Raw genomic sequence first — 23273 nt, forward strand, 5'->3', positions numbered from 1 at the left:
GCAACTAAGACTGAACTCAGCACCTTGAGCTGAGCTGCCACCTGGATGCTCAGTGGATAGAGCGTGCACTCTTAACAAGTCTGCCAGTTAGACTCCCGCACGGGATGGTGGCTATGGCCACCCACAGCTAATTGAACACAGCACCTTGAGCTGAGCAGCACGACTAGACTTGGAGCTTAGCTTGATGCACCCTCCACAACTAAGATTAAAGGACAAAACTTGGCTGTTCCCCTCCCCCAATTCCACAATAAAATCTAAAAAACAAAAAAAGATTATCATCAATAGCCACCTTAGCCCAGTCCTTATAAAATATCAGCTATTTTATTATTGCTATCTTACAAACTGAGAGACTATTAAAATTTGAGCTTGAACATGTCAATCTTTGCTCTGGAAAGCCCTCCATTAACTTCCCATCTCAAAGTAGAAATTTAAGACTTTAAGCAAGAGTCTAAATGTTCTTCCACGTGACATCCACAGGTCCTGTCCTGTTTAGGTCTTTGCTTAATGTCACCTAAATTTCCTTGACCATCTTATTAAATCAAGGAAATATACACAGCCAAGTCCCCTCCCTGCAATCACCATCAGACATTTCAGTCTATTCCAAACGCCAGCAAACAGGATATATAGGACACAGCTGTTTTGACATTATATACAGCTATAGCCAGGTGCCCAAGCTTGCTTGGCATTAACTCTAGTCAAGGGTAAATTAAGATCCAACATTTGGGTAAAACAAAGTGTCACACACAAAGAATAGGGCAGAGACTTGGATCCAGATTCCCTTTTCCTACCCCACGATTCCAATTTGACGCGAAGTTAAAAGGCTGGCTCCACTTGTTCAATGGAACACCTCTGATCGCTGGACTAGCAGGCCTAGAAGCACAACAGCCCTGCACTTACTTCGTCCCTTTCCTGTGGGCTCCCATACACACCTTCAAACAGACGCCGTGGGTCTTTCTCGTCCAGCGTCAGCAGCTCCCGGGCAGCCTTGCGGATCTTGGCCAGGGTAAATTTGACCCTCCAGACCTCACGTTTGTTCCGAAGCCCATACTCGCCTACAAAATGAAAGGGGTGGCTGATGGGCGAACAGACTCAATCCCACGAACTTTTGCAAAAGCTGCATTGGTGGCTTCGAAATACAGAAATGTTTTCCAAACCACGAATAATCCTGAACTTAGGGAAGGAGACGTACACGCCTGAGAATTCGAACTGACAGAGCAGAGCACTGGGCAACCTGATCCACGTGCTCGCCTTCCCCCGACCCCGGAAGCCAAAACCCTGCCCTGGCCACTCACCGATCAGTTTCAGCTCTTGATCGAGGCGGGATTTCTCAAAGGGCCTCCGCGGGGTCACATAGGTTTTGCGACAAACCCAGCTCCGGGCCACCGGCATGTTGGCTCCGCTTGCCCGTCAGCGCCTGCGCGGGAGGGAAAGCTGAACGTGAGGACTCCAGGCGGCGCCTGCGCAGTCCCATAACTATGGTGGAACACCACACATCTCGCGAGAATTGTCCCTAAAGCTTATACAACTGGTTATCAACCCACAAGAGTTACCATCCGCTTTCATCTCACCCCCAACCTCTTCATTATCCTTATTAAACCTCGGAAGGCCTGCACGACCTTACAACCCACAGCCGGACTACAAAGCACGGCAACACAACTAACCGAAGAGCAGACCCCCGGTAACTGAGGAAAAGGACCACACGCGTTTCCTCCGCGCTCTTATAGTAATGCCGCCGCCCATGACGTCAACCCGCACGGCGCACGCCTGCACCAATCAGAAGAGGCGTTGGCGGTCGGAAGAACTGTGGAGACAAAAGATTGGGCCAGAACCGCGTTTGCTAAGCTAGGAGTCTCTTTTTTTGGCTTGACAGGGAGTCGGAGACCTGAGAAGTGGGGACCGTCCTCCGCCCCGGGTAGTGACTGAAATCCAGCCAACTAGCCTCTAAGTCGGGTATAATGTTGGAGACGTTATATCTATGTCTCAAAACCTCAGCAGGCTCCCCACTCTGAAAAGACCCCCGGAGGGCTGAGGCTTCGCGAGCTCACAGCTTCTTCCTGAAGATGCTCTGTGGATCCCGTGAATAATGAGGTCGTCGTATTTCCTATCAGAATAATGTCATCCTGAAGTATAGCCAGAAGCCAGCCTGCCCTTTTGATCCCCGGCTGCAAATCTGAGGGGCGAATACGGAAAGCAAGGATCCATCGAGTCACAGTTCTGTTACTTGCCTTAGGAGAGACACAGCTCAGCTTGGCATCCTGACAAGATTCCACTTTTACCCTCCTTGCTTTTTGTAGACAAGGGAAAAAAGATCTTGGTTGAAATTCGGCCATTCCTAGAATGTGTATCACTTAGTGGCTCTGGCTACCTCTCGGTCTCATTAATGAATTTATGCAATTTATTGAGCAGCACAAGGAATCATTCTCCTACACGGTGGCATATAGCTGTGAATAAAATAGCTCTTCTACTCATGAGCTTAGAGTCTTAGAGAAGCGAACCAAAAAATAGTATGTTGAACAAAGTAAGTCACTTCCAAGTGCGGTGCCATTAAGACAATAAATTACTGATAATGACTGAGGGAAGGTGGCACTTCAGATAGGATGGTCAGGGGTAGGCTTTTTAAGGTGATTTTGTTTTTTAACTTGAGACCCAAGGATATAAAGCTTTTGTGCCTCTTTATCGGAACAGCAGTTTATATCCTGAGGTTCCCAGAACATGGAAAATGTTCTGAAACCACTTGCTATACATTCTGCTGCACCTTGGCATCATTTGTCACCTGAAGGAATGTACAGTTTTTGATCTCCTTTGTCAACTTCTTACCCTCAGACAGCCCCTAGGATTATCTCTTCTAGTCCTTTCCTCTTTGGAGTAATCCCATTCACACCAAGCTCTTTACTTATCATTGTTAGATAATGTTTAATGAGCACTTTAAATGCACTAGGCTTTGGGTTAAACATTTCATCTGGGTTTTTTAAATTAATTCTTGTGACCCATGATTTATTTCTATCACTAAAAATAATAAAAGGTGGCATTCTGAAATGCTTACTATGCACAAGGCACTGGTCAAAGAACTTTACATGTATTACTCAATCCTCAATACATAAGGAATATTCTCAGAAGTTGCCTTCCCTCATAATGGTACTATTATCAATACTCTCTTAAGGAGCATTAATACTATTACCAATCCTATTTTACAGAGACAGCACTGAGGCACCAAAAGGTGGTTATGGAACTTGCCAAAGATTACACGATGTGGAAATAAACAAAGACCAACCAAATGAGAACAAGCAAAGGCCCTTTATTCAGAATAAGAGTGTCTGTCACCGTCACTTGTGTTTTGGCAGAGACACCAAGGTGTAATGAAACCTCCATAAAAACCGAAAAGGACAGTTTGGAGAGCTTCTGGTTTAGTGAACATGAAATTTGGGGAGAGTGGTGCACCTGGAGCTTCATGATTTATTGAATTATTAGCCCCAGGTGACTGAACTCAATCTCCAGCCCCTCTCCCCTGGGTGGAGGGGAGATATTAAAAGTTCCAACCTTCTAATCACATAGTTGGTTCTCCTGGCAACCAGACCCCATTCTTAGGTATATTCCAAAAGTCACTTCATTTCCATAAACTCAGGTGTGTTTGAAAGGTGGTTGTTATAAATATCAAGATACCTTTATAGCTCTTATCACTTTAGGAAATTCCAAGGGTTTTAGCTCTGTGCCAGGAACAGGGATGAAGACCAAGTATATATGTTTTTCCCGTTATAAATTACAATATCACATTAGTGCTAAGTGGTAAGACAAATAAATCAAGTAGGAAGGGACATGTGAGAGGAGTGTCAAATTTGGAGGTAAGGTGACCATGAAAAGCCTGGGAAGGAAAGACCAGCTGGCAGTGAGGGACAAGACCACATGACCATCAGAGGACGAGTGTTCCAGGTTGGGTAGCAGGTGTGAAGACAATGAAAAAGGAGCTTGCTGAAGAGGCTGGTGCACAGACAGATGAATGGATGGGGTCAGAGTTAGAGGAACCTGCAGTGTCCATGGAGCCTTGACTTTTATCCAGAGATGGGAAAATGGAGTTTCAAACAGGAGTGACATGGTCTGTACCTACCTTTTAACCTGTCTGTTGAAAACAGACAATAGAGGGGCAAGGGTGAAAGCCAAGCAGATGAGTGAAGAAGCTACTGCAATCATCCAAGTGAGCCTTGTCCTGGGTTTGGCAACGTTAGCAGCGAAGATGGAGCAAAGTGGTCAAATTCTGGTCTACACTCGGAAGGTATTGCCTGTAGGATTTACTGGCTCATTGGTTGTGGGAGTACCAGTCACACTTTATTTTTTAAGACTTTTTTAGGGCAGTTTTAGGTTCACAGCAAAATTGAAATAGAGATTTCCCATACATCCCTGCCTCCCCCACACACACATAGCCTCCCCATTATCAGCGTCCCTTACCAGAGTGCTACATTTTTTACTATTGATGAACCTACATTGACACATTATAATCACCTAAAGTCCATAGTTTACATTACAGTTCACCATGAATGTGGTACATTCTATGTGTTTGGACAAATGTACAATGACATGCATTTATCATTAGAGTATCAGTTGTTTCACTGCCCTAAAAATCCTGTGCTCCAGTCATTCCTCCCTCCCTCCCTGCTCCAACCCCTGATCTTTTCATTCCTAGTTTCACCTTTTCCAGAATGCCATATACAATAGTTGGAATCATACAGTAGGTAGCCTTTTCAGAAGTTTCACTTAGTAATATACATTTAAGATTCCTCCATGTCTTCATGGCGCGCAAGCACATTTCTTTTTAGCACTGAATAACAGTACCATACTTTATCCATTCACCTACTGAAGGATATTTTGGTGGCTTCTACGTTTTTGCAATTGTGAATAATGTTGCTATAACATTGCAGGTTTTTGTGGGGTCATGTTTTCATGACCTTCGGTAAATACTGAGTGTAATTGCTGGATCACATATAAGTTTTGTCAGAAGCTGCCAAACTCTTCTGTCACTGTACCATTTACATTCCCACCAGCAATGAATGAGAGTTCCTGTTGCTCCACATCACGCCAGCATTTGGGGTTGTCAGTGTTCTGGGTTCTGGCCTTTTTGATAGGTACATAGTGGTATGTCATTGTTAATTTGCATTTCTGTGATGACATTTTTGTATGCTTATTTGCCATCTGAATCTTACTTCGTGAGGTGTCTGTTGTCTGTTAAGGTTTTTAGACCATTTTAAAATCTGTTCTTTGTTTCCTTGTTGAGTTTTAAGGGTTCTTTGTGTCTTTTGGACAACAGTCCTCTATCAGGTATGTCTTTTGCAATATTTTCTCAGTTTTTAATTTTGATGCCTTTAGTACGTATCTAAAATGTCACTGCCAAACCCTAGGTCATCTAGGTTTTCTCCTAGGAGTTTTAGTTTTGCATTTTATATTTAGGTCTATGATGCATTTTGAGTTAACTTTTTTGCCAGGGGCATAAGGTCTCCATCTATTGGGTTGTCGGAAAAGTCACAACACAGGCCAGTGAGTGGCTCAGTTGGTTAAGAGCTCGCTCAAGAGTTTGAGCTCTGAGCAACAGCGGTTTGAGTTCTGGCCCGAGCTGAGCAGCCGCTGAGCTGCCAACAGGTGGCAGGATGGCTCAGCTAAAAAAACAAACAAAAAGAAGTCATGACATATTTTTGCAACAAAAACCAGAAAAAATACATCATGACTTTTCTGACAACCCAATAGATTTTTTTTGTTTATTTGCATGTGGACACTTTCAAAAGTTTTGTGGTTTTTTTTTCATTAATGGATTTTTAAATTTTTTATTAAATTATTTTTTATTATGAAATACATTTTTAGAGTTAGTTTCAGCTGTACAACACAGTGCAATAGTTATACTTTTTACCCCTCGAAGTGACAACCCCCCTCCCCCATCAAAAGTTTTTAATGAAGAACTTTTGAGAGGGAAGACTCAGGACATAGGTACTGAGACTTGTAAGTGCTTTGTTGTAGAGAGAAGACAAAGGTTGAACAATATATATGCAAGCCAATTACCAAAGAGACACAAAGAGTGGTGTTAGCCAGGCAGGAGTTGGTGTCCTATTTCAAATTAATCCAAACAGATAGGAAATTGAGATTCTATCAAGTTTGTTCACTGAGAAGAGCAAGAAAGAAAGTAGTTGGAGGAGGGTAGAAATTGAGAACTAGAGGTAGAGACTTTCAGCCCCAGGATTTACCATGAGTGTCACGAGATCTATGTGTCAACACAAGACTACACATTATTTCAATATATGTATGCTGGAAGTAGGTACTGATAATGTTCTAGTAATTTCTTTCTTTTTTTTTAAGATTTTTATTGGGGAATTGGGGGATGGGAACAGACAAGTCGCTGTCCTTTTGTTCTTCAGTCTAGTTGTGGAGGACGTTGCTTCACTGGCCCAAGTTGGCACCATCATTGCGCTCTTCCCGGGTGAGGCAGATCAGTCACCGGCTTCTGGACGGCCGCTCACTGTGGCTGCTGGCCGCTCACGTTGGCTGCTGGCTACACACGGTAGCCCATGGAAACCCACTGCCACAGGGGCTGCAGCCTACGCCGTCGCTGGTGACTCATGGCAGCCCAGCTCCAGGTTGAGCTGTTGTTAAGCATCTTAGCTGTAGAGGGCAGTGTCACTGGCCCTCATATGTGGGATCCGAACCAGGGCCTCTGGCGTCCCAAGCCAGTTCTTAACCAACGCGCCACTCAGCCAGCCCTGTTCTAGTAATTTCTTAAGCAGAAAGGTCCATATAGAGATCATTTTATAAATGTTGGTTTTAATACATTTGTTTTGGTAAAAAAAATTGTCAAATATGACACATATTAAAAAGAGGATCCAGAATATAAATGTACGGTATAAAAAACAATTCTCAAACACCTGAATAAACACCTGTTAGGCCAAGAAAAAGAATACCACCAGTATTCCAGAAGGCCCTAGAGCCCTTTCTGAAATGGCAACACTCACATCCTCCTCTTCATGTGTTATTTTTATTTACATCTTTGTATGTGTCTGAAATGTTTTGTAAAAATCTTTTCTAAAGGAAGTTTAGTGTAGTAGGAAGAGCTCAGACTTCGTTGGGAGTCAGAAAGACCAGATTTTAAATCCCAGCCCTGCTCCTTACTAGCTGTGTGACCTTGGGCAAGTTTCTTCCCCTCCTCTAGACTTTTCCTCATCTGTATAAGCAGATGCAAATGGCCACACTTCCCAGGATGGTCCTAAGGATTCAAACCACAAACTCCACGTTTATTCAACAAGTTTATTGAGACCTCTTGGGACCCAAGCCCTGTAGAAAACACAGATGAATCAACCCAGTCTTCACTCAAGAAGCTCACAGTTTGGAAATGGGTAACTATAAAACAACACAGCCAATAGTGCTTTGAAAGAGGAAGGGACATAAGAAAGATGTAGTGTTTATAAATCTGGAATCAAAAACTAACTGCATGGGATATTCTAGCCTCCCACGCAGAGATGAACTTGGGGCCATCTAGAAAGGCTCTTGCCAAAGACACAGCCACACCCCATAGGTCTCTGGAGTTCACTGCAGGCTGGCCCACTGCAGGGAGGTGTAGACCACCTTACCATCAGGCTGTGGGGAACAGAGGAGCAGCGTCTTCCTGACACTGGTTCCGAGGCGGCCAGCAGAAACCAGGTCCTGGAGTGGGATGGGGTCCCCAGGAGCCCAGCACTGGGCAATGTAGTGGGCATGGAAACGGAGCGGATCACCTGGGTGAGGAAGAAAGGAATGCAGCAGCACTTTCCAATGGCACAGGGTTGTTAGACACTGGACCACGCACAGGAGAAAGGGGATCATTTTAGCAATCACTATGAGTATTTTACAAGATACCCTTGGACCCAGAAAGTGGTCTTCTCAAAATTTTTCTCTTAGAAGTATAATAGCACTAAAATCTATAAAGATGTTCACTTTGCTATCACTTACAGTTGCTAAAAAATGGAAACATGGACTGGTTAAATTCATAGTATATCCGTAACATCGAATACTATGCAACTGTTAGATTAAAAGAATGTAGGTTCTGGTCAAGACAGTAGAGTAGAAAATAATATTGAATGTCAACTGAAGAAAAAAAGATTAAAAGACTGTACCACCTTGGACAGTGGTCAAAGAAACATCGAGTGGGGGAGGGGAGAAGGCAAGTTGTCACACATGTATAACATAATCTTATGTAAAACAAAAATAAATAATTGTATATATCATTGTCATGACCTATGAAAGTCAGTCAAAGTTAAAGGACATCATGTAAATATCCAGTGAAAAGTGAGTCTAACAGACTAAAAGAAATAAGACAAGAATTTATAATAGGACTGAGTAATAATAGATGGGATAAAGGAGTCAACAAATTTTTTTCTGAAAAGGGCCAGATAGTAAGTATTTTCAGTTTTGTGGGCCACGCTGCAAATACTCAACTGCCACTGTAGCACACTAGCAGCCAAAAACCATATGGAAACAAATGGACAGGACTGTGTTCCAATAAAACTTTATTTAAAATATCAGTCCGTGGGCCAGATTTGACCTGAGGCTATAATTTGCACCCCCTGATTAGATGACTCTGATCAAGTAGAGTACGACCCTAAGTGGGACACTATACAAAAGATCAAGTAACAGAATGTAAATAAAAGGGCAAGGCTCTGAGACATCCCAACTGAGGCAACTATCATAGCAACTCTGAAATGAGGCCCAGCCTTGTAGCTGGACTTCCAGCAAGAACCTCTCTGGTCAGCTGAGAAGAGTGCAACAAAATGCTTGAGAAGGTACCCCAAAACTATTTTCTTAGAGGCTTAGCATCTCTTGACATTAAAAACATTTAATATTAGACTTATAAATATTTAAGAGATTTAGACCTTGGATGTTAATCTTCAGAGGACAAGGATTCTATGCATATCTGGTATCTTGAGTATTTATTGTTTTAGAAATATTAACCTATTAAACTAACAGGTCAGCCTTGTAGTTCAGTTTCAAATGTGTGATTGATTTAAATTTATTTTAACCTGAAGTATTAGTAAGTCTATTAACAGTGCTAGAACATATAAACTTAAAACTCACCCCCTTTATAATTCATTAGATTTAACTTATGGCAAGGTCTATAAACAGAAAAATGCAGAACTTAAAGAAGAAAATAAATATATTAAAATTTAAAATATAGCTTATAATATTTAAAACTACTTAACTCCTTCTGCAAATGGGATCAAACATGAACTAATGGTCCCCTTAAAATCTGCAAGTTGAACTGAAAGCTTAGAAAGGAACTAAATATTAGCATTTATATGTTTAATAAATTGAATATTCATTTTCAAAACCAAAATAATCTTTTTTTACATACAAAAGTCACTAAAAAATAGTAGTGAAATAATTAAACCGTGGTCATCTGTGGAGAATGGTGCAGGAAAATTGTTCCCAGCTCCTAAATCAATCATTTAGTTAAATTAAGTTTTTAGTCTTTGAAGAGATGAAGACTCCCAGCTCATCTGCAGAAGACTTAGTGGACAGTCTCCAATCAATAGCTAAGATCTGACTACTCATCAGGTAGTTCTATCTTTCCACGTTCTTAACAGAAACAAAAAGGGTGATTTTTTGCATATTTATTTAACCTTTTAGTTACACAATAAATGTACCCTTACTACAAATTCAAAAATGAACTGATTCATCAAAAGTCCCCTTTACCCATACCTGATGCAAATTCCCTCTCAGAGGTAAACCACTATAGTTGGGCTAGAGTACATCCTTTCATGCCTTTTTCTACTGGCTTGACAGGATTCTCTAAGTCTACTTAGTACTCCGTTTTATTTTAAGTTCTTTTCATATTCTTTCACTAGAGCCACAATTTTTAAGGCTACTTAAATAATGCGTACATAACTGCATAACAATATAAAGTTATTTACTTTTTACTGTGCATTTTCTACAAGCGGTTATTTTTTTTCTCCCTTTGGTTATTTAAAAAATGAATGTACATGGACCTACATCAATCAGACAACTAATGCTGTTTCTCTGACAACTAACAGTGATATTTAACCACTAACCTGTTAATCATCATTCTGGTTCTTATCTAACTTTTCAATACTGTAAAGAATCTTGCAATGACTTGTATGTTTGGTGCATATATGTAAGTATTTCTCAGTGGAATTTCTAGATGAAAGCAAGTGATAATAAAATTTACTAAACCGCCCACTAAATGAGCTTGGGTTCCCAAGTGTTTCCTATCTTTCCATGTGTTTCAGAAGCTGAGAAAATGAGACAAAAAGGAAAAATGCAGAATGTGGTAGGATTGTGAAGGGGCAGCAACCAGAGGTCCCAACCCAAACTCACCGGGATAGACCAGGAAGTCGCCCCCAAACTTGCCAGCAGCACTGAGGAAAAAGCCTCGCTCCCACAGGTCTCTGTAGATGCTGTAGCGTAGCTCATGGGCTGGGCGGCCAGCGTGGGGCCAGTCTTTGGACTGGACACGCCAGTCCAAGGGCCTAGCCTTGATGGGTCTAGGCCTAGCAGTAGCCAGCTGGATGAGCAGAGCAGACCTGGGCAAGGGGGCCACCCCATCTGAAGGCCCTGGTTGGGGAGACGAGGAGCCTGAGGAAGGTGAATCCAAGAGAATTTGGTAAATCCAAAAGACAAGGTCTTCCCATCCCCCCAGGGAGATTCAGGCCCTAGAGCTCCAGACAAAATTTCCAAAAGATCTCTTCCCTCCTTCCCCTGGTCCCTGGGCTCCAACTCCCACCCTCACCTGCTTCCTCGTGCTCCCCAGACGCCTGGCTAGCACTGGCCTCATTCTCTCCAGCAGCTTGGTTCCCGCTGGCCTCCTGGCTCTCGCCGGTCCCTGAATCTGGTTCCAGCTTCTGCTTCTTGACTGCCTGGCCCTCCGCAATCTTCTCAAGGAACTCCTGGCGACGAGTCTCACGGGCCTCAGCTACCAGGGCGCTTTGCTCCTGGAAGCCCTGCTCTTGCTGCCGCTTGAAGGATGCCAGAGCCTGAGAAGTAAACTTGGCTAGAACCTCAGGAGGCAGGTATGCCCTCCCTTACTAGGAAACTAGGAATCCTGACTCCTTGACCCTTCCTAATCTCAGCGCCTGAACCCGGGGTTCCCAGTCTCCCACTTCCACATTATTCCAGAATCCAGGACTCCCAGACCCCTCCCACTCGGGGACCCAGAGTCCGGTTCTTCAGCCTCTTTTCCCGCAGGTTCAGGGAGTTCGCGCCCCTAGCCCGCCCCTTACCAGGCTGTGTTGGCGGGGATCCGGGCGCGGGGCGCTGACCAGGGTCACGGCGCCGATCTCGGCCAGGAGCCGTGCCTCTTCAGGCATCAGCAGCAGCGGGAGGCCCAGGCGTGAGTTCTGGCGGGGCCCGCGAGGAAGGGCGCCTACGGTGCGGCCCCCCACTCCCAGGCGCTCCCGCAGCGCCTGCACCGCCTCGGCCCCCCACACTAGGGAGCGGCCGTTCGCCACCTCCACCACCAGCATCCTCCTGCAGGAGCGGGGGGGGTCACAGCGGTCACACACAGAGCCACCCGCCACCAGGAGCCCACCCACGTCCTCGGGGGTCAAGCGAAACTCCGCCCCTGGGGCACAAGGGGCGGAGCCTCGCTCGCTCCGCGGTCAGCCACCTGCCGAGCCAGAGCGGCAGGCCCCCGCCCCCTGGCGCTGGGCTCCGCCCCCGGACGATCCCGTCAGGTCCCGCGGCCCTGAGGTCAGCATTCGATCTGGACCAACACTGCCGCGACTGCTATCGCTCCTCCGAGCAAATTCTTGAAGCGGGGCTATGCCCCCTACGAGGTCCATTTGCACTGCCCTATCGCAAAGCGGCCGTCCACGCCCGCTTCAGTTTGCACGGAACTTGGCCCCACCCCTTCCCTAGCCACCGAGATTCGGCCTCAGGGGCTTTTCGCTCTGAGTAGGTCTACCACAGCACGAAGCCCCGCCCACTTCCTAATAGCAGTTCCGCGTTCGGGAGTTCTCGGCTCAGCCGAATGCACAGCCCCACCCCCTCCCGGATGCCAGCTGTTGGGCGTTCGAGCGTCATGGGCTCCCGTCATGCCGCAGCCTAAGGCCCCGCCCCCTCCGGCTGCAAGCGCTCCCCAGTTAGGGAGTCGTCGCACCACGACCGAACCCCATTGCCGAGGTCCCTGAGCACCCGCTGTCCGTTCTCCGCTCGGGCGGGCTCACCCCACTCGTAGGCGCTCGGTGTGCCTCCTCGTCTCCCTTCAGTGTCGCACCGTCCTCTGGTAGAACCAGCTAGTCACCTCGTAAACACCAATTCGCTGTCCCGGCGGACCCACGCCCCTACGTAGCGCGCCATGGGCTTCTTCCACATACCCCTCCCCATTGCGGACCCCCTGCGTCAATTTCGTCACGCCGCTACCTTAACGAAGAGGGAAGCCTGGGACCCGCCCCGCAGGGCCGTAGCCCCGCCTTCTCCCTTGTGGGGGATGCGCCCAACGTTAACCCCGCCCACCGAAGCGCACCTCCCTCAGTCCTTTCGGTTCGGCGATTTCGGATCGTAAGGCGCGTTTCTTTGGCCCCACCCTCCTGGGCCGATGAGGCCCGAAGCCCCGCCCCCCTGGGACTATCTTGGTCACCGGCTCCTTTGTGGTGCCTAGGCCTGGGCCCCCGCCTCCCTTCTGAACAGGAGATTCCGCCTACCAGGAAACCCGAGTCATTTGTACCCGACTATCTCCGAAGGAAACCGAAGCTCGTGGCCCCTCCTCCAAACTGCCTTCCGACTCAGCCCGAAGAAACCCGAAGCGAAGGCCCCGCCTCATTCCGAAAGAGGTCCCAGCCCCGTCTGCTTCCCGGGTCCCATCACCTCCTTCGGAGCACGAGCTCTGGCCCCTCCTATTTCTGAGCCCGACGCCCCGCCTCTTCGTGTACTCCGGCTGGGTAGATCTCGGGTCTATCTGTGGGCGCGTGCTTCCGGCACCGGGTGCCAGCCCCTTCCCTGCCTAGCCCAGACCCTGAAAGTGGCCGTGCACACAGCCCCGGATCGCGCAGCCCGACAGGCCCTCGAGAAAGGCGGGGGCGTGCGGGGCGGGAAGGTGTGGCCAGGGCAGGACAGCTCGGTCTCTTGCCCGGCGAGCTGCGCGGAGCCGGGCCCAGGTGAGCGGTGGTAGGTGAGTCCCAAGAACGATGGGGTCGCTGCGTATCTGCTGGGTGACGGGGTGCGGGAACGGCGCCGAAGCACGGCCGAGCACCAGGTGGCGTAACTGCCTGTGGCTTTGCCGGGGCGATCTTGACAGCGCTGGGTGCGCACAGCCGAAGTGTGACTGGGGAAGGGGGCCTGAGAAGATCCGAGTGATCCCGCTCTCCGGCTTTTAAGCAGGAGAGGGGTACGGAGCTCACAAAGAGGTGGAGGTTAGAGGCCTGGGCTCCCCTGAGTCCTCCCGAAGAAAGGCTGGGGGTGTCTGGAGACCTGCGTGCTCCAAGAGAGAGGGCCTGGGTTCCTGGATCCTCGAAGCAGAAGGGGGCTGGAGGTCTGGCATCCTGGGTTCTCAAAGGAGAAGAGGACTGGAGGCCTGGGTTCTCAAAAGAGAGGGACAGAGGGTGGAATCCTCTGTCCTCGAAGGAGAAAGGGCCTGGAGGTCCGGATTCTTATGTTCTCAGAGGAGAGGAGCTGAGGGCAGGACTTCACGATCCTGGACAACTGAGGACCGGGAGGCCGATTCCTGAATCCTCGAAGTGGCAGGGGCTTGGGGCTGGACTCCTGGGTTCTCACTATGAACCTCTGCCCCTCCCCCAGACCATGTCGCCAGAAGAATGGACATATCTAGTGGTTCTTCTTATCTCCATCCCCATCGGCTTCCTCTTTAAGAAAGCTGGTGAGTCAGGTTCCCTCGCAGTGGAAAATAGAGGTGGGGAGCCGGGTTGGGGCCCCCTGGAAGGTTCCAGGCTTATGCTGTCTCTTCTCCCTGCAGGACCTGGGCTGAAGAGATGGGGAGCAGCAGCTGTGGGCCTGGGGCTCACCTTGTTCACCTGTGGCCCTCACACTTTGCATTCTCTGGTCACCATCCTTGGGACCTGGGCCCTCATTCAGGCCCAGCCCTGGTGAGGATAGGGGTTGGGGGAGACTGGAGGAGAAGAGGAAGCAACCTGTTTGCTCTTTGGATCTTTCTCAGTTTCTGCCTGGGTCTCTGGATGTCTCTTGTTTATCTGTTGTTTCTCTGTGTCATTTGTCTATTTTTTCCCCCCTCTCCTGCCTTTTTCTGGGTCTTGTCCCTGTGTGTTTGTCCCAGTCTTCTACATCCATGTCATGGATTCAGGAGAGGAGGACATTACCTGTCTGTTGGCCTTGCCACCATTCATATTCAAATTTCCTCTCCCTCTCCCTCTCCTCCTCCCTCTCTCCCCCTTCCTCAGTAAAAAAAAAATGGATGGAAGGGTCTTCACTCTGAAGCTTCTCTTAACCTCTTATTCTTTTCTCTGCTGCTACACATTTCTATGTGACTGTGCCTCTTCTCCCACTGTTTCAGTCTCATCCTTTCTGTCCCCACTCCCCTTTTCTGTCTCTGAAGGTGGGGAAGTAAGAGGGGATTTGTAGCTGGAATCTGGGGAAGGCAGAGGCAAGGTCCCAGGCAAGTTCCTGGGCCCAGCACCACCGCCTCCTGCCTCTGCCCCAGCTCCTGCCACGCGCTGGCCCTGGCCTGGACCTTCTCCTACCTCCTGTTCTTCCGCGCGCTCAGCCTCCTGGGCCTGCCCACTCCCACGCCCTTCACCAACGCTGTCCAACTGCTGCTCACGCTGAAGGTCAGACTCCCCCACCCTCCCTTTGTGCCAGTTAACCCCCCTAACTTCACCTCCTCCTCTCTACCACTCCCATGGCGGGTAGGGGAGGTGGGATTTTCTCTCCCACACACCCCCTGGGGCAGGACTTGACCTCTCAGCTCTTCCCTGGATTAAAGAGGTATCCCAAGTAATGTAGCATGGGTGCCAGAGGCTGAGCTAAATGCTCACCAACATGCTCTCCTTGTATCTTTGGAGCAAACATTTTGCAAAGTAGGAAAACTGCCTTGAGGAGAAGGCACTTATCTAAGGGCACAAAACCAGGACACCCAGGTCTGGCTCCAAATCACCTGGAAAGATGGGTGAAAGCAGATTCCCAAGCCCCACCCCAGATCAAAAAGCCACGAGTTCCCACTGTGCACTGGGCTCCCACGATATATCAGTGAACAGTTATGCGAGTAATGTACCAGGTCTCTTCAGGAAGGGAGCTCGTGACAGGTAGGCGTTGGTTAGCTAAGAGAAGAGTTAGAGGAACAGCCTTTCAGGCTGCAGGCACGGTGTGTGGGAGGGAGCAGGCTGACTTCCAACTGTGCACCAGCCACATGGACTGTTGAAAAGAAGGAGGGAGAAGGGACACCAAGGGCCAAACCACGAAGGGCCTTGTTGGCCAACGTGGGGGATTTGGATTTCTTCCTATGGGGGCCCAAGGTCCCCTGGAAGAGGTTTTTTGGTTTGTTGCCAGACAAGGTAATGTGACCAGATTTACATCTTTAAAAATACTCGCTCTGGGTGCCTTGAGGAAATTGCAATAGAAAGGGCAAGATGGGTTGAGGTAGGGCTCCTTAATCAAAGTCCAGCAGGCAGACGGTGGTGGTGACTTGATCAGGCTGTCGGCAGGTCACTCAGAGTCCCCACAGGAAACTCCACATTTAGGATAACTTGAGGAGTTATTATTTATAGGGGGGCGGGGGTTGGGCAGGACATGGAGGAGCCAGAAGGGACAGTGCAGGAACCCTGGACCAGCAGCCGGGGAGCTCTTACCAACCCTGGGCCCAAAGGGATGAGAGGAGGGGCAGGTAGGGGAGCCTGGAAATAAAAGGCTTATGCAGAGGCACCCACCCTGAGAAGATGTGTCTAGGGTCACGCCCGCCCAAGGTGATCTTACAAGGGGATAAAACATGAGCCCTCAGTCCTGCCTTCCTCCGTGTCCACCTGGGGCTCTCTGTGGACTGAACCGGGAGGAAGCTGGAAGTCATGGAGACCTGCTGATGTAGGGCCGGCCTTGGGTCTGTGCCAAGAAGGGTAGAGGTCAAACATATTCACCCAGTGGTGGAGGCAAAACCAAAAGGACAGGCCTGAGAGATTTAAGAGAATCATTTTGGGGAGCGAGGAAGGTCTCCAGCCTGCGCAAATAATTGGACGGTGGTGCCATGGCCTGAGCACAGAGACTGGAAGCAGATCCATTTTGGGGAGTGGGTAAGACCAGGTTCCACTCTGAATGTGTGAAATTTGAGGTGCCCAGTAGACATCCGCGTATTAATGACAAGACGCAACTTAATGAATAGGTTTGGGGCTGTGGGGAGAGAAGTCTTAGCTGCGGGGAGAGTTTGGGAGTCACGAGCATTGGGGGTATGTAAAGTCCCAGGCTGCAGGAGAACAGAGAAGGATGGAACTTAGAGAAAGAAGACAGGCGGGCCCAGGAGTGAGCCCCAGTGAATGCATGCCATCTGGAGAGCCACTGACATGCCATAACTCATTACTCGAGATGCTCCCTGGGCAATGGAATGCAGCTCCCAGCTGCACGCCCCAGCATCCCTTGGCTGCCCAGAGGGGAGATGGTATGAGGGGGCCCCCGAGTCTGACCTGTCTCCCGCCCATGCCCCTTCCTCCCAGCTGGTGAGTCTGGCCAGTGAGGTACAGGATCTGCACCTAGCCCAGAGGAAGGAAATGGCCTCTGGCTTCAGCAAGGGGCCCAGCCTGGGGCTGCTGCCCGATGTGCCCTCTCTGACAGAGACACTCAGCTACAGCTACTGCTACGTGGGAATCATGACAGGTGAGTGCGCCTACCCCCCAGGCCTCCCTGTCCTGTCTCCCTCACCCTGTCTCCACCCCAGCGTCTGCTGCTCTGCAGGTCAGCTTCTGTAACTGACCCTCCTGCGGGACCCAGGGCTCCTCCATTGGCAGCCCAACTGTTCTCAGTCTAAGTGATGCCTTATAGCTTATTGGGAGCAAACAGGAGAGAAAGGAGAAATGTTTATGTAGACTTGATGTTCCTGCTGCCCAGGGAATAAATATTCACATCTTATGATTCCATTTTAGTTTCAGAAAATATTTGTCATTAATGTTAACCTCATAGAAGGTGTTCTTTTTTATGACAATTTTATTGAGCTATAATTGACATAGTCTCCCACTTAGAACCATGTCTAGTGTGCTGGTGTTTAGCATATTCGTGGAGTTGAGCAGCTGTCCCCACCATGTCGTTGAACAATTTCGTCACCCCCAAAAGAAACCCTTGCACCCTTTAGCTGTGTCCCCAAACCTCCATCCAGTCCCAGTCTCTGGGAACCACTGATTGGCTTTCTATCTGTGTCACTTTGCTTATTGTGCACATTTTAGAATGGAATCACACACTATGTGGCCTTTTGTGATATGTTAGGCTTCTAACACCTGTCACTTCTGTTAATCCCCACTGCTCCCTCCTTAGGCCAGGCCATCATTTTAAATACTGCAACAGTCTCCCATCTTCCACCATTGTCCCTCTGCTGTCCCCATCTGCTCAGTGGCCGAGGGGTCTTGTGAAAGGTGAATGGTACCCGGCACTTCCTGTCGGAAAAGCCCATGGTGGTTTCCTGGCGCTGAGAACAAAACCCAAGTTCTGGGTTCCTGGGGGGTTCCAACCCCTGTGCCCTATGGGTTCTTTTCACACCTCTCTCCTCTTCTCTATTCCCTGTCACTCTGTCACACCAAGCTCACCCCCTCCTTCCGGGTCTGTCTGACTCCACCTGTCTCAGAGCCTCACTCAGTAACCCTCACTCTCTGGGGTATTGATCCCTCTCTCTGTGTACCACTTTCCTTCTCTCTGCGTCCTCTGCTTCCATGTCCCTTCCCTCTGGGGACACCCCTACCCTTGTCTCTGCATCTGTCTCTGTTTGTCCCCCTTTCCTCTCCCCATCTCAGCTCCCCCACCCTCCCTGCTGGTCCAGCCTCTGACCAGCTGCCCCTCCCCCTCCCGCCACAGGCCCGTTCTTCCGCTACCGCACGTACCTGGACTGGCTGGAGCAGCCCTTCCCGGGAGCCGTGCCTAGCCTGCGGCCCCTGCTGCGCCGGGCCTGGCCGGCCCCGCTCTTTGGGCTGCTCTTCCTGCTGTCCTCGCACCTCTTCCCGCTGGAGGCCGTGCGTGAGGACGCCTTCTACGCCCGCCCGCTACCCGCCCGCCTCTTCTACATGATCCCGGTCTTCTTCGCCTTCCGCATGCGCTTCTACGTGGCCTGGATTGCGGCTGAGTGCGGCTGCATTGCCGCCGGCTTCGGGGCCTACCCCGTGGCCGCCAAAGCCCGGGCCGGGGGTGGCCCCACCCTCCAATGCCCACCCCCCAGCAGGTCAGGCGGCGGGAGGGAGGCATCCCAAGACCTGGCAGGCCCCATCACCACGGGCTGGCCCTGCCCCTAGCAGGGAGGAGAGCGGGAAGCAGGGGGCAGGTCCACCACCTGTTGGCATAGTGTTGCCCCTGGGCCACCACAGCTCGCCTTTCTCTGTCCTAGGGGACAACGCTCTTGATACCTATGGATTGCCCCGTGTTGCTAGAGCTTGTCACCCCTTCGGATGGCAAATTGCTTTCTATCACTAGGAAAAGGAAGGTGGCATCTAACAACCATATGCCACCCCTGTTGCCATGAAAGTGTCACCCCAATAACCCGATTGTTCCTGGTCGTTCAGGATGCCATCGTTGGGCATTGATGGGTTATCCTTTGTTGCTAGGGAAGCAGGTTCCCTAGCAGCCATGGTTTGCCCCTTCCTGCCAGAAGTGTTGCTCTTTGTTGCTGTGGAAATGGCACCCCTCTAAACTGCCCCTTTGTTGCTAGGAGCCAGCATCCCCCCCCCCATGGAATGTGATCACATAGCCTGCAGTTGCCCTCTGTTTCTAAGGAAATGGCATCCATAACTACTGTCCTCTAGCAGAGGAGACACAATTCCTAGCAACCATAGGTCGCCTTCCTAGTGTTGCTGAGGAAGCTGATCCCCCTGGTAGTGATGGACTGACCTTCTTGCTAGTAATGCTACCCCCTTAGCTCCTTCACTGCTAGGTGAGTCTCATTGCTGATAACTACAGGGTCTCTTGTTACTAAGGAAGTGTTGCTCCTGTGTTGTAAGGGAAGTGGTGCCCCTAGCAACCAGGAGTAGACTGCCTCTTTGTTCCTATCAGCCATTGTCAGCCTCCACCAGGGCTGGGCCGGGGGAGCAGCCCCTCATCAATGTAAATTATGAACTGCTCCTCTTTGCTAGGGTGGGGCAGTCCCCTACTAGATACAAACTGCCATCCCGTTGTGGGGGACCTAGCACCCCCACGCAAATTTATTTCCACTGCCCAAGTAACCATGGGTGGATCGCCAGTGGCTGGAGAGGGTGCCCCCCAGAAAATGTCAGGTCAGAAATGAAGGCTTTTCTAAACCTGCTGGCCCCACTCATAGTGAATGGCCCCCCTTTCATTATCAGAAGCCACCAGGGGTTCAGGTGAGCCAAGGAGGTTCCCTCCCTAACAGGGGTGTTGGCACCAGTGACCCAGGAACTACCGTATTACTGGGGGTGACACTTCTTGAAGAATTGTAAGGACCAATAGCCAGGAAAGGCCCTTTCTGGAAGCTTTTCTAAATATCCCAGGCCTTGTTGCTAAGGAATGCCCTTTCCCTAGCAACAGAGACCATGCAGTTGTCACGTGACCTAGAACAGCTCCCTAGCAACCACAGCCCACCTCATTGTTAAGGATGCTACTTCCCTAGCAACTGCAGTGTCTGACATCTCGGAAGGGACCTCACGTGGAGGCTTCTCTGAATACACTGAGCTTGGTTGCCAAGGAATGGCCTTTTCCCTAGCATGAAGACAGCGAAGGGTCAGGTTGCTAAGGACTTGTAGCCTAGCAACCGTAGTCCTTCGAAGGCTTTTCAAGGCTATTGCCCACTCCTTGCCAAAAGGAAAACCCCATTATTGGTGAACTGTGCGCCCCCACTTCCACCTTCCTCCCCAGAAAGGCTCCCTCTGGGCTACGCTCCCCTGTTGCCCTAGCCAACATGATAACGGCCAGAGGGCTGTTGCCTGCCCGCGACCCCATCCTTAGCATCGGGGCTGGGACAGTAGCCGGCATCAGGAGAGGGCCTGGTTGAGCTGCATGTCTGTCCCCCAACCTCACCCTCCACCCCCACCAGTCCGGAAGAGGCGGCTGCCCTGGAGTACGACTATGAGACCATTCGCAACATCGACTGCTACGGCACGGACTTCTGCGTGCGGGTGCGGGAAGGCATGCGGTACTGGAACATGACGGTGCAGTGGTGGCTGGCGCAATATGTCTACAAGAGCGCGCCCACCCGGTCCTACGTCCTCAGGTGAGCCCGCCAGACCCGAGACCGCACAAAACTACATCTCCCAGCAGCACATGGGGCTGCCCATGGCTCCGCTGGCTGGGCCTCCGCCTCTGAAGGCCATGGGAGCTGTAGTTTCTGGAGCCTGTTGCGCTGCCACTGATTTGCATTATTACTCTGCGCTAAATCGGCTCCCCTCGCTGGGCCTGAGTTTCCACTTCTGTAAAGTCAGCCTCATTGGACGAAGCAGTACACTGACCCCTGTGGACTCAGTAGCCAGACTTGCCAGAATCTCAGCCCCACCAATTATTAAGAAACCTTAAGGAGTAATCTCTGTTTCCTCTGTTAAACCGGGGCAGTGCTATTACCGGCTCGGTAAGTTCATGTGAGAATTAAGTGAGATAAAGTATGAAATGTACTTAATGTGAGGTCTGACAAGTCAGAGTGCTGGCTACATCTTGATTAGCTTCTATTATTTTTCACTCTGATGATTCTTGAGTGGAGACTTTGTGCCAGACATTATCTTTATAACCTTAGCAAGCAGGAACTCTTACCCCATTTTAAAGATAAAGAGACCAAGGCTCAAACAGGTTAGGTAGCCTGCCAAGTGTCACTCAGGTTTCCTGGAACCACCAGGTGAGGTGATACCCGATGACACCTTCTCATAATGAAGCCATTAATGATGGCAGCTCTTGCCTGGGTGCAGGACCCAATTTAAGGATCGTCTCTGGCCTTGTGTAGAAAACAGTGTAGAGGTCAGAGACGGGAGCAGGAAGTAAAGCCAGAGATGAATTCAGAGGCCTTTGGGCCAGGTGGGAGATGATGGTGTCCTGGAGTAGAGGACAGTGGCTGGAAAAGGATGGATTTGAGAGATGGACTCAAAGCATGGTATGGACTGGATGTGGGACATGAGATGCGAAATTAAACATGATGCCTGGGTGATGGATGTAAGTGACTGAGATACAGAAGGGCCATTGCCTGAGAAGGAGAAGATTGGGCAGGAGGAGGTCTCGGGAGTGGGTGGGATAAGGAAGCGAACCTTGGGTTTAGTCTTGCTAACTTTGAGATGACTATTAGATTTCCAGCTGGAGTTATTGGATAGGCAGTTAGTTATGTGATTCTGATGCTTAAGGGATAGGCTGGTGTAAGAAGTGGACACCTGAGTGTCATCAGATATAGATAGATGATACTTAAAATTCGGGGGCTGAGCGTCAGGTTAAAGCCCAGGTCATGCCAACGTTTAAACCAGGGGTTTCCAACTGGGGTGATTGGGCTGCACCCCCAGGGGGCATTTGGCAATGTCCGGGGACGTTTTTATCATAACCGGAAGGTGCTCCTGGCATCTAGTGGGTAGAAGGCAGGGATGCTTGCTGCTCAACATCCTACAGTAGTGCCCTGGACCCTGTGCCGCCTCCCGCATAGTGAAGAACCACCCAGACCCAAACATTAGTAGTGCCGAGACTGAGAAAGCCTGGTGTGGACTACGGATGGAGAGAACAGCAGCAAAAACACAGCCATGAGATCGGTGGACAGTCAGCAAAGTGTTCCTTCTGGAAGGGAACCGGGGGCACCAAGTGTTTCAAGGAGGAGGGAGGGGTCATTTGTGTCATATGGTGCCAGGAGCTCAGTGTAATGAAGGCAGATGGGACCCCAGGGTTGGGCGTTGATGGAAGGCAGCCACCTAGGCAGGAGCCGTTTGGAGGGTAGAAGTGAAAGCCAGATTGTGGTGGGCTCAAGAGAGAACAGATGGGAAACATGTTGAGGAGCCCAGGCGAGTCTTTGGAGAGTGTTCACTGCACGGAGGGGCAGCGAAATTGGAAAGGAAACATAGGAACGGAAGCAGATGGGATGGAGGACAAGTTCAGAATCCCCAGGTGTGTGTCCTCCTGTCCTGTTTCCCCCACTGGGGAAAGCATCTAAATCCTGCCCACCCGGGATTTAAATCCTCTCCACCGCAAGTAGGAAAGAAAGTTTTGTTATTGAAGACACATTAAACCAGATGGCCATGTATTTTGCAAGTCACCCACTAATGAGGTCACCAAGATGGAAAGAAATCTCACCCTTTTTACACCCCTGGGCATTACAGTTTTTTACAAAGCACATCCTCAAGAGAAACCATAAATTGTCCTCAAGGTTATGAGGGCTCAGCAGCACTGTTTGCTATGCCTCCTTTTACGTTCACCCCTAATTCACCTGATAATTGGGTTGCCCCCGTGCTAACCAATGGTCTTTATCTGAAGGAAGAGTAAAGTCCTATCTCTCCCACAAGCAGGTGATTACAGGGGGCCAGGCTTAGGGTAAACCGCACAGTGGCCAGGAGACAGGACTCTTATCTTCCAGGACATTTAGGTTTCAGAGATGGCTCCCAGACCCAAAAAACATCCCTGGATTGTAAGGCTTTCTACAGCTTATTTTGCCTTTTGAAAGATTTACATCTATATGCAAAGGACCAAGGAAAGATTTGCAAACATTGGTTTTTCAAGGAAACGGCCAAGGAAAATTCAACCTTTTTATAAACCCTTACGCCCCCAAGGATGGGTGGTTGGCACTATTCTGTCATTAGGTTACTTTTGTATTTCCGGCCAGATGTACCAGAGGGAAAAGCTGATGCCTTGGGCAGAAAGGACTTCTGCCCCAGGCCCCCAAATCCTCAGAAGGCCACACTCTGTGTCCTCCATGAAAGTGGTGATCAGAGCCTTAATTTGTGGGTCTTCAAGGGCTAACATTTTGGGGTCCATAAAGAGAGGGGACCATGGCTGGAGATTTCTGAGTCTTCATGGATCAGGAATTATACTCCTGGATCCCCCAAAGAGGAAGCATCTAGGGGCTTGGGTATCTGGGTTCCCCCTCAAAAAGAGTAGAGATTCCCAGGTCTGAGGGAGGAGGCCCCAGGGCCTGGACTCCCCTGTCTGACTCCCGGCCCCTCCTGCAGGAGCGCCTGGACCATGCTGCTGAGCGCCTACTG

General features: G+C 49.7%; 3 protein-coding genes across 9 annotated transcripts in view; 1 reads left to right on the forward strand and 2 right to left on the reverse strand.

The window, feature by feature from the left end:
- The window catches only part of RPS9 (ribosomal protein S9), a 7647-nt gene extending 5886 nt beyond the window's left edge, over window positions 1–1761 (reverse strand). The window contains exons 1-3 of the mRNA XM_019625733.1: window positions 1662–1761; window positions 1293–1414; window positions 930–1052 (exon numbers count right to left, since the gene is read on the reverse strand). Of these exons, the coding sequence (XP_019481278.1) occupies window positions 930–1052; window positions 1293–1389 (220 nt within the window). The 5' untranslated portion in view covers window positions 1390–1414; window positions 1662–1761. The remainder of the gene's footprint in view (window positions 1–929; window positions 1053–1292; window positions 1415–1661) is intronic.
- Window positions 1762–7255: 5494 nt separating this feature from the next.
- Window positions 7256–12797, reverse strand: TSEN34 (tRNA splicing endonuclease subunit 34). Of its 3 annotated transcripts, none has more exons than XM_019625807.1 (5): window positions 12663–12797; window positions 11241–11487; window positions 10751–10994; window positions 10339–10596; window positions 7256–7742 (listed from the first exon to the last, which is right to left on the reverse strand). In XM_019625807.1, the coding sequence occupies exons 1-5, from the start codon at window positions 12779–12781 to the stop codon at window positions 7555–7557; spliced, it is 1056 nt and encodes a 351-aa protein (XP_019481352.1). In that variant the 5' UTR covers window positions 12782–12797; the 3' UTR covers window positions 7256–7554. The 3 variants fall into 3 exon arrangements, with proteins under 3 accessions (XP_019481352.1, XP_019481353.1, XP_019481354.1); XM_019625808.1 differs by lacking the exon at window positions 12663–12797 and adding an exon at window positions 12186–12548; XM_019625809.1 differs by lacking the exon at window positions 12663–12797 and adding an exon at window positions 11627–11977.
- A 232-nt stretch (window positions 12798–13029) lies between these two features.
- Window positions 13030–23273, forward strand: part of MBOAT7 (membrane bound acylglycerophosphatidylinositol O-acyltransferase MBOAT7) — a 24081-nt gene continuing 13837 nt past the window's right edge. Inside the window, exons 1-7 of one of the 5 annotated variants that reach the window (XM_019625803.1) lie at window positions 13030–13115; window positions 13756–13834; window positions 13931–14060; window positions 14528–14759; window positions 16629–16788; window positions 17974–18334; window positions 20156–20332. In XM_019625803.1, the coding sequence (XP_019481348.1) occupies window positions 13759–13834; window positions 13931–14060; window positions 14528–14759; window positions 16629–16788; window positions 17974–18334; window positions 20156–20332 (1136 nt within the window). In that variant the 5' untranslated portion in view covers window positions 13030–13115; window positions 13756–13758. Of the gene's footprint in view, window positions 13130–13755; window positions 13835–13930; window positions 14061–14527; window positions 14760–16628; window positions 16789–17973; window positions 18335–20155; window positions 20333–23273 lie in introns of those variants that run through there. The other 4 variants (XM_019625802.1, XM_019625805.1, XM_019625804.1 and 1 more) reach the window with 4 other exon arrangements.

The sequence above is a fragment of the Hipposideros armiger genome, unplaced genomic scaffold (assembly GCF_001890085.2).
Source record: "Hipposideros armiger isolate ML-2016 unplaced genomic scaffold, ASM189008v1 scaffold_639, whole genome shotgun sequence".
NCBI lineage: Eukaryota > Metazoa > Chordata > Mammalia > Chiroptera > Hipposideridae > Hipposideros > Hipposideros armiger.